This window comes from Alosa sapidissima, chromosome 22 (genome assembly GCF_018492685.1).
Source record: "Alosa sapidissima isolate fAloSap1 chromosome 22, fAloSap1.pri, whole genome shotgun sequence".
In the NCBI taxonomy this organism is placed as follows: Eukaryota; Metazoa; Chordata; class Actinopteri; order Clupeiformes; family Clupeidae; genus Alosa; species Alosa sapidissima.
In genome coordinates this window covers 30346433-30357283 of record NC_055978.1, presented here as the reverse complement: position 1 = coordinate 30357283, position 10851 = coordinate 30346433, and the positions used below count along the sequence as shown (strand labels likewise).

General features: G+C 42.7%; 2 protein-coding genes and 1 long non-coding RNA gene across 4 annotated transcripts in view; 1 reads left to right on the top strand and 2 right to left on the bottom strand.

Moving 5' to 3' along the window:
• vti1a (vesicle transport through interaction with t-SNAREs 1A) overlaps positions 1 to 10851 on the bottom strand; it is an 80884-nt gene that overhangs the window by 37529 nt on the left and 32504 nt on the right. The gene's annotated exons all lie outside the window — the stretch shown is intronic.
• Positions 3331 to 6277, top strand: LOC121697045. The gene is made up of 3 exons (XR_006026377.1): positions 3331 to 3644; positions 4443 to 4668; positions 6161 to 6277. It is a non-coding gene; the product is annotated as an uncharacterized LOC121697045 (long non-coding RNA).
• LOC121697034 lies at positions 7563 to 9419 on the bottom strand. The gene is made up of 2 exons (XM_042078306.1): positions 8954 to 9419; positions 7563 to 8439 (listed from the first exon to the last, which is right to left on the bottom strand). Exons 1-2 carry the CDS (start codon positions 9125 to 9127, stop codon positions 7672 to 7674), a joined length of 942 nt encoding a protein of 313 aa, XP_041934240.1. The 5' UTR covers positions 9128 to 9419; the 3' UTR covers positions 7563 to 7671.

Sequence of the window (10851 nt, the reverse complement as noted above, 5' to 3'; positions counted from 1 at the left end):
TTGGAGCATAATCTGTAAACATAAACTCATAAACATAGACAGATAAATCACGTGAACATAATCTCACACACACATTAATAATGTTTTTCCATAAGACTTCAGGAAAATAAATATATTCTAATTATATAATAAGATAAATTCAAGGAGGTTTTTTTAATAAGATAAATTCAAGGAGGTTTTTAATAAGATAAATTTGAGGAGGTTGCTTAATTAAGTGGCTCTTTGGTGATTTAGATAAAGGTAGAATGCAGGGAAAAACACTCTCACAGGAGGGTGTGTGTGTGTGTGTGTGTGTGTGTGTGTGTGTGTGTGTGTGTGTGTGTGTGTGTGTGTGTGTGTGTGTGAGACATTTCAGCAAGTTGTTTAATGTAACTACAGGCTCTGTGCGAGGAACATGTGTCTGAAGACAGCATGGGGCCTCTCGTTAGAACCGGTTAGCATCTCACACACTAAACCCTTACCCTACACACACACACACACACATGTCCACACACACACACACACACACACACATGTCCACACACACACACACACACACACACACACACACACACACACAGACTGTGGAGGAAATGGCAAAAGCAGCACTTCATAAATCATAACTCATTTTTCTCCAGATGTTCCTGCATTCATTTCCACATCACTGAGGAGTCTAGCGGGCTAAGGACCTAACAGACTCCCCACTCTATCTGTCTCCCACCCACACACACACACACACACACACACACACACAGGGGTAGGTGCTAACAGACCCCCTTTAACTGCTCTGCCCTCACGCTACAATCAATCAGGCCTGTTAAATATGCTGATGTATTCTTCCATATTGATATTTCCCTGTGCCGCTATTTTCATATGTGCAGAGCCAGAGCCGTCGATAAAGCAGCAGAGGCAGACGCAGTGGGTGTGGGGGCAGCGAAACCAACGGAGAGAGTTAGAGAGGAAGGGAGAGAGAGAGACAGAGAGAGAGAGGGAGTTAACAATGGAGAGAGTTAGAGAGGCAGAAAGAGAGAGAGAGGGGAGGGCAGGAAACGATTGCACAAGCTCCTGCTACGCAAAGGGAGTGTGAAAGCGGAGGTGTGTGTGTGATTGAAGCCGTAGCGGTGGAGGGTCAGGAGTAGGGAAGTGTGTGTGTGTGTGTGTTGAGTGCAGATGTAGGGTCCTACTAGAGATTTCTTTAAGGCATACGAGCCCATTAGGCTTCATATTAAAATATGGAAGCACTTGTAATGAAAAATCAAAGGCTGGCAACCCCCCCCCCCCCACACACACACGCTACTGAGGCTGGGCTATTGACTGTGTGTGTGTGTGTGTGTGTGTGTGTGTGTGTGTGTGTTGTGGTTGCAGGGCCAGGGCCAGGGCTGGGCCATTACTGGAGCACAGCGGCACCAATCGATCAGCAGTGCTGGCGGGTGTGTGTACAGTATGTGTGTGTGTGTGTGTGTGTGTGTGTGTGTGTGTGTGTGGAGGGGGTGGGTCGAGGAGGGTCAGTGGAAGGTGAGATTGGAGGGGTTGGTGTGGGGGGGCGGGGGGGGTCACCTGGGACACCTGAAGACTGAAGAGCAACCCTGTTAGCCTCTGGCTACCTACATATGGATCTCCGCATCTCCACAAACCAGCCCCCTGCGCAAAGGTAGCCAGTGTGTGTGTGTGTGTGTGTGTGTGTACGCCTTCCATCTTTTTTCCCCGTCTGTCTGACAAAACAAAGAAAGAGACACTTTTAACCCTTGCTGTGCTTGTAGCGACTCCTCTGCGTGACCCTGTTTTCACATTCCGTCTCGTTTGATGTCTCTTCTGAGCAGCTTCCAGAACTCTAAAAATGAACACAGCCATGACTCCCACTGACGCCGACCGGCCCCATTCTCCTGTGTGTGTGTGTGTGTGTGTGTGTGTGTGTGTGTGTGTGTGTTGCTTGTGCTTGTGCTTGTGCGTGTGTGTGTGTGTGTGTGTACTTAAAACGCCCTGTGTTGTGTGTGCTCATCTTGATGTGTTCAGCTTGCGTGTGTGTGTGTTTAGATAACACTTGTGTTTGTGTTTCTGCTGCTTGTGTATGTGTGTGTGTGTGTGTGTGATTAGATAACGCTTGTGTTTTGTGTTTCTGCTGCTAGTGTGTGTGTGTGCGTGTGTGTCCTCTCTTCCATACTATGTGCTTTTCTTGCATGTGTGTGTGTGTGTACATGTGAGTGACTATGTGAGTACTCAATGATGCAAACCTCACAGCATGTGAGCGTGTGTGTGATGCGCTTCATTCTGAGCAATGGTCATTGTGTATGTATGTATGTATGTGTATGTTTCCTTCTCTCAGTGCTCACTACTCATTGTGTGTGTGTGTGTGTCGGGGGGTGGCTCCCTTGTCTCTGTGCAGTGCTCATTGTGTGTGTTGAATAGATGCATCATTAGCATAAGAATGGAGAGGCAAGCAGGGGACTCTGCCACATCATTAACCTCTCTCTCTCTCTCACACACACACACAAAGAAAGACACTGAACACACACAAAAGAATGCACAACACACTACACACACACACCTCACTTCACTGCACTGGACTTAAGGATGTCCAGACACACAAAAACACACTCTCTCACACACACACACACACACACACACACACACACACACACACACAGTCTAACCTCCTCTTTCACCTACCAGTAAATCAACCATCCCTCTTAATGACCACTCTTAACATTTCATATTGCTAGCACCTCTAGATCTGTGGCTTTAACCTGCTGGAGTGACTTATATACTGCTTATTACAATGTAATAACATAGTTACCCCCCTATAACCTGCTGGAGTGACTTATAGACTGCTTATTACAATGTAATTACATAGTTACCCCCCTATAACCTGCTGGAGTGACTTATAGACTGTTTATTACAATGTTATTAATTGTATATAGAATAGTGAAGGGATTAGGGGTGGGCGATACAGACAAAAAATAATAATATCTTAACATTTTTATGTGATTTTGACAATAACGATAATTAGTCAATATCTTTTTTTTTTTAAAAAGCCCCCCCTCCCCCCCTCTAAGTAATATAAATGCTTGATAATGTCAATTTGCACATTGTTAAAACAACAATTACAATATTATCGCAGACAATATATATCGCCCACCCCTAGAAGGGATACTGGTATATCTAGAATAGAGATGGAACACTGGTATATCTAGAATAGAGATGGAACACTGGTATATCTAATATTCATGGTTATCACTCACGTCACGTTGTTAATTGTTACGTCATCCGCTCTAGGTACCCACTCAGAACTCTGCCATTTTGAGTACCTACTTGCGGCTTCCAATACCCTCCCCCGTCATCTCGGTCGTCAGACGTTAACTATCGCCTAAACATGAGTCTGTCACATCTAAACAGCGAGGAAAATCGGAGATACGAGGAGAAAATTGCGTGTATTGGGTGTGATCCGTATACAGTACCGGGAGAGTTTTTTTAAATCAGTTTTGTCCACCAACACACTGCCTGACATCCACTTCCACAATATTTACATTTACCTCATACATCATCGTACACCGGAGCATGGCATAAAGCTTAAGAGCACGGAGGCGTACAGGTATTTTGTTGCGGGCTGGGTCCTTGACCCGAAAATATGTCTCTTCAAGAAGAAGCACTTTCTTGTCAAAGGAAGGGTAAGTAGGCCTACTCTTTTTTATCAACTTTGTAAACAGCTGCTCACCGATATCTACCTCAGCTGTAGGCTAGCTGATACTCTTAGCTTGTCACTGTAGGTTAAGTTAGAATGAGGCTAAGCTAAAGCATCAGTAGCTACCATGGTCTGCAAACTACTTGAAAGTGCTGTCAACGTTAACGTGTTTATCACTTCGACCTTTTTTACAAAAAAAAAAAAGTCTTACAAAAAAATAATGTAACTTCAACTTCAACGTGAGCACTCCACTATTGAGTTGTATCATCTTTCAGAGCCTCGCTCAATCCTACAGCTACAGTATGGTATCATAAACTAGAAGACTTCGCCTAATTCATGCTTAGCCTAATGCAAAATATGACGTTTTGGATGGTTGTTGTTGACGTTTTCATGTTTTGTGGAGGAAAAGCACAGGCGTCGCTGCTACCCCAAGCAATGTGCAGCTTGTCAACTCTCTCAAGAGTAGAAACAGATAGATAGACTTTAGACTCCCCAGTGGAAATTCAAACAACCGATTTGATTTGATTACTGAAGTGATTACATGGCCTGATAGGGACTGATCCTGTGATACTGACCATGGTAAAGTGCTATGGTAGAGTAAGTTCAATAGTGCAAAAGTAAACAGTGCAAGGATAGGCTTGGCAATAATCTGTTGTGTAACGTAGTGGATGGCATGTCCTTACCCAGGATTTCCAGTATTCTGTTTGGTGGATGTTAAAACAAATCAGATGTCTTAACATTGCAAATTCTTGCTAAACTAATTGATCTTACTTCCTCACTTCAGGTGAACCACTCAAGCTGTCAACACAACCCCCACACAGCCATGGATCGTGGTCCATGAGGATGGGACCATTCTTGCGGCCCACTGCACCTGCAAGGCGGGACTGGGTGAAGCTTGTTCACATGCAGCTGCCCTCATGTATGCCCTCTTAGCTGCCGTTGAACAAAAAGACAATGTGTCCTGCACGGACATGCCCTGTGCCTGGGCCCCGCCAAGTAAGACCGGCAAGGTGCAGTACAATGAACTTTCAAGTATTTTTGTGCCACATTGGCCTGTAATCAATATACCATCACCCAGCATAGTTCCTACAGAAGCCGAATATATGGAGCTATTCAACAAGTTTTATGAGTGTGACATGGAGGCCAAACATAGCAAGGGGACTGCTATTTTGTCAGTAATTGAGGGTCATTCAGATAGGTATATGCCGAAAATTTTGCAGCTAAATTTGCCCGAGCCCCTTTCAAACCTCTACAACAGTGCTCCGATAGGCACTGATCTAAGGACGTTACTAGCAGAGAGTGAGAGGGTCTTCAATGACCTTCATTTTAATGAGCAAGAATTACGTATTGTTGAATTGGTAGCCAGGTAGTGTACAGTAATTGATATTGTGTGAGTTATGTCAATCACTTTTTTCTTATGTTTACATTAATAGCTGCATCGTGTTGAAAGGGCATTAACCGTCACAAAATATTTCAGTGCTTATCAGTTGAAGAGGCAACTGGACAACAGGCAGGCAGTAAGCTTTGGTTTGAGCAGAGAGCTGGGAGAGTAACAGCATCAGTGTTCCATGAGGCAAGCAGGACAAACAGCGCGGTGTCCCTGATTAAAAGGGTTTGCTATCCCAGGTCCTGTAAGTTCCACAGGGTTTGCTATCCCAGGTCCTGTAAGTTCCACAGGGTTTGCTATCCCAGGTCCTGTAAGTTCCACAGGATTTGCTATCCCAGGTCCTGTAAGTTCCACAGGGTTTGCTATCCCAGGTCCTGTAAGTTCCACAGGGTTTGCTATCCCAGGTCCTGTAAGTTCCACAGGATTTGCTATCCCAGGTCCTGTAAGTTGTCCACAGAGGCTATGAGGTAAATATATAAATGCATAAGGAAAGACCACATAGCTAAAGGAACTCTCACAGTGCTGGTATTCATTTCATTTGTCAAAGACATTTGAAGCAATACAGCACGGTTGATCATAGGGTTGGCAATGGATTCCCACAAGTCACAACTGCGTTTTACCTGGGCCACCGGCCTCCAGTTTTCTGGTTACGGCCGAACCATCTCCTTGGGAATATCCATTACCAACCCCACGATCATTGGTGCTATATTGCTTTAATACAAACAATTTTGCCATCAACTAATTCATATTTAAGTACCAGACTTTTTACATTTCTTCTTAAAGTGCTATGATATAGCCTAAGTAAATACAGTGTCTGTGCAATGCGCTGACAGCATGCTGTAGGTGGAGTGGGTGTTTCACAGCTGGTCCCCTCCTTTCACACCTCTTCCTAATTGATTAAGGAACCTAATACCATGTGATGTGCCACACCCTGTGCAATGCTCCCCCTAATGGCTAGGATAAGCAATGGCGAACACAATTAATCATAAAAATGATTCATACCTATGCTCTCCATAGAGAAGAGTTAACACAGTAGTTTGGAAGTGACGTGGGATACTGTAGTTTTTTAGTGAAGTATAAGAAGCCTGTCTAAACAATTCTTTGTATTTTTCTAGATGGGGAAATAAGAATGAGCCCACAGCAAGGACACAGTACATCACAGCGATGCAAGGGCACACAGATCTTCAAGTGCAGACATCAGGCCTGATCATCAACACATCTTGGCCATGGATCGGTGCGTCACCGGATGGAATTGTTGCTTGTGCTTGCCACGGTAGAGGTGTGCTTGAGATTAAATGCCCCTTTACACTTAAGGAAGACTGTTATGAATAGCTGCAACACTGACACCAATTTCTGTCTAATGGCGAAGGACAACGTCATAGCCCTAAAACCGAATCACAAGTACATGTCACAAGTCCAAGTCCAAATGTGCATTGCAGGGGTACAGTATTGTGACTTTTGTTATCTGGAGTCCCACTGAGATGTTCATACAGAGAATTCAGAAGTGTTTTTTAACGAGACATACAGCAGAGTAGAGCAATTTGTTAAAACAAAGATTCTGCCAGAACTACTTGGAAAGTATTACACAGTACCCCGCAGTGTTTTCTTCAAGCTCAGAGCAACAGCCCCAGTCAGGATGCTACTGTGGTGAACCGGATGGTGATTCAGAGAATGTGGTTATCTGTGCATCTAAACAGTGCAAAGGAGGGCACTTTCATGTTTCTTGCTTTTTTTTATATTTTAATATTTTAAGTTGTCTAATGTTATTGTGATGATATATTGGGACCTTACCACTTGAAATGCAATCTGTAAATAGTGATTTTTCCTTACCATGTGATTTCTTTTGTCCCAACATGGGTATTTAAGTAAAATCACAAATTGACTACACGTTAATCCTCTGTTCTCAAAACTTTCTTTAATAGATAGAAACATATACTATGTAATTGACAGAAGTCAGAGATGTACAGGCCATCACTCTGATGGAACAACAGGGGCACAAAAATTACATAGGGCACAACACACTCTCACCATCTTGTCCAGTGGACAGAGTCCATCTGGAGATGCGTAACACAGTGATAAGGGTATGGTTCCCTGCAGAATGGTGTACTTATTCCTTACAAGACCTATTACTCTTTCTACGTGAATGTGCACAGCCGCCAGTCCCTGAGACGACTCAATTTCAGCTGGGTAAAGCTGCACTTTTCCTTTGGTGAAGGCTGCTATTTTCAGACGTGCATTAAATAGTCCCAAAGTGTCTGCCACATTAAATCCCCTGTCAGCCAGAACAACATCCCCAGGAGACAATAAGCTCAGAAACCCACTGAGTTCAGTTACATGCTTGTCACTTACCCTCCCACCCCAACCCTTGGAGACAAAGCTGATGACCCCTTGTGGAGTGATGGAGATCAGGTATTTCCCTGTATTATGATGCTTGCACTGTGAATAGGTCTGTGCTCTCGCTCTCATCTCCTTTGGCTTTTCAATGAATATTTCTAAACAATCTATAATGCTGGTACAATTGCTAAAGCTCTCCCGATAACACATTGGGAGACTAATGCGTATCTGGTCTCTGTCAGGCCACCTTACGATCCCACCCATCCTGAGATTCATTACAGTAAGAGTGTTATTAAAAATTCGACCAGCAGTTGATGTTGAGACATGAAACAAATAGGCTACAAAAAAAAAGTGGCAACTTCATTCTAAGGCGCATTACTGTTAACAAGAACTGTTGAAAAGGTGACAAGCATGATTTAGATTTTAGAAATGGTGAGATGAAAGAGAAAAGAAGTATTAGTTTAGCATAATAAGGCAGACCAGTTAGTTTCTGTACTTTCTCATCTTTGTCCTTCAAACTTTCTTGGTTGAAAGACAATGAACTTACTTGATCCTTTAGCTTATACACTTCTCTCTGTAATCTCATGCATTCGTTCATCAAACATTTGATTGTGTGTTCACAAGAGGCGTTTCCACAGGAACGGCCCGAAACTACACCCCAGCCTGTCTCCAGTTCAACAGCTCTGTCAGTCTCCTGCCCCTCTTCTTCTCTGTCAGACTCCTCTGCATCTCCTATGAAAATATCCTGCAACTCTTCGTCTCTGTCAAACTCCTCTCCATCCTCTTGTCCATCCAAGTTCTGTCTGTCTTCTCTGTCAAACTCCTGTCTGTCGTCCTTGTCCATCTCATGTATGTCTTCTCCTCTGCACGTCTCCAATCCCTCTTCTCCTGCTATCCCAGTCTCTCCTCTGTCCACACTGCTAACTGCTCTTTTTCTTTTCAGTGCCTGGGTGTGTTCAAATCGCCTCATTTCATAAATCCGCTTCCTCTTGTCGGGTGAACTGAGAGGGAAATATGGTTGGAACAAAGTCGGGGCACAGAGGGTTTGAGCTTTTCCCACCTGTCAAGACAAAGGTGGCAAGCACAACTGATATTACAGAATGAATAAACAAGGTAATACAAGGCAGAATTTAGGTTATGAATAGTAAGCCCAACTGTTTCAGAGCAGCAACAGTAGTCACTATTATATATATCTTACTAGAAAAATATCCAATGTCATTCAAATGAATGGTATTCACCACATAAAGTTGATGCAGAACAGTGGCTACAAGCATAAGGCTGTCATGATGAAAACAGATTGCCCTGCCTGGACACTAGCACTAGTTGCTTGTGCCATTAGTTTGAGAAAGCTACATTGTAAAGCCAACAGTGAGCTACTACTCTAACCTTGTGCTTCTGTTAGACAGTGTCTTAATTCATTCTTAATGCTTAACATTTTTAAAAAAAATATTCCTACGTGTCATATTATAACATATGTATACAAATATCTAGGTTAGCATAGCTCACGATAGCTAGCTCGCGATAGCTAGCCATAGACAGTAGCTAGCTCGCTATGTTATGAAATCCTTACTCACCAGAGACAAAACGTGCACTGCAAAGTCGACTGCTACCGGGGGTGTCCATCCTGCCCTTTTAATCCCTGCAAGCCATCGTTGACGTCTATCCTCGTCTTTGGGAAGTCTATAAAATGACACGTTTGGGTCCCCTTTTTTGTTGCTACATCCCACAGCACAACAGATTGAAGGCATCTTTGTTTAGGTATAGCGGCTGACGAGCGAGCTCGGAGTCGGACTTGGTACCCAAACCAATGCGTTCTATCCTGTCAGTGGGTACCAAGGTACTCAATATGGCGGCGGTGAGTTTTAGCGAACGTCTGTGAACGTCTATGACGTCAGGTGATATCCAAGAATAGAGAGACACTGGTATATCTAGAATAGAGATGGAACACTGGTATATCTAATATAGAGAGACACTGGTATATCTAGAATAGAGAAGGGATACTGGTATATCTAGAATAGAGAAGGGATACTGGTATATCTAATATAGAGAGACACTGGTGTATCTAGAATAGAGATGGGATACTGGTATATCTAGAATAGAGAAGGGATACTGGTATATCTAATATAGAGAGACACTGGTATATCTAGAATAGAGATGGGATACTGGTATATCTAGAATAGAGAAGGGATACTGGTATATTTAATATAGAGAGACACTGGTATATCTAGAATAGACATGGGATACTGGTATATCTATAACAGAGAAGGAATACTGATATATCTAGAATGGAGACAGAGAGAGAGAGAGAGAGAGAGAGAGAGAGAGAGAGAGACTGGTATATCTAGAATAGAGATGGGATACTGGTTTATCTATAACAGAGAAGGGATACTGGTATATCTAGAATAGAGACAGAGAGAGAGAGAGAGAGAGGGAGAGAGACTGGTATATCTAGAATAGAGGGATGCTGAAGTATCCAGAATAGAGAAGGGATACTGTTATATCTACAACAGAGGAACACTGGTCTAGAATAGAGAAGGAACGCTGGTATATCTAGAATAGAAAAGAGAGACTGCTATATCTAGAACAGAGAAGGGATACTGTTATATATAGAACATACATTTATAAGAAATTTAGACGTTATAAAATATTGCTAACAATTCCATACAGTTGTCAATTACACCTACACATCACCAATGTGCACTCAATTAGACCTACACACCACATTAAAGATATGCCTAAGTGTAATAGTTTAAAAATCAATATGAAGCATTCACATGACTAAATATGTACTAGTAAAATACTATACATTATTAACTAAATACACTCTATATGAATTAAAAAATATATGAAATAGAAGCACATCACATATAAGCCATCATTTTCAGTGTTTGTTTGTGTGTGTGGGGAGTCAAGCAGAATCTAGTATGGCCACTGTTGTGAATGATCCCACTACAGTATATTCAATATTACTGATGACGTCAAGGTGATGGGGCCCCCCAAATCAAATACATTTTTTTAAAAAGTATCAAAGAAGTATCGAAATCGCAATTCTTGATTTGGTATCAGAATCGACCCCAATTGTGTAAATACCCCCTATATGAATAACCTAAGGGGGGAATTCCCCCCATTTTGAAAAATGAATGTTAAAGCCCCCCTGTGTAACGTTGTCAGTTGTTTGTTAACAAAATCAACATTTCCCATTCATAAATATGTGGCCTCATTCATGTTTAATTACCACCACCACCAGCTCGAAGCATACCTATTGGCTTAGAAATCCTCATTTAAATCTATATAGCACAGAGGCGACTAGCCGTGTACGTGCGCCATGTTAAAATACCGGTGGCCAGCAAGGGACATAATATGCGAAGACAGCTCAGTCTTTGGCGTCTGGATGCATAGAAAAACATTAGCTTGGATTCATCTGCAGAATTTCCCTACATTCAGCAATGTAAGTTACGAGCCCATTTTCTAC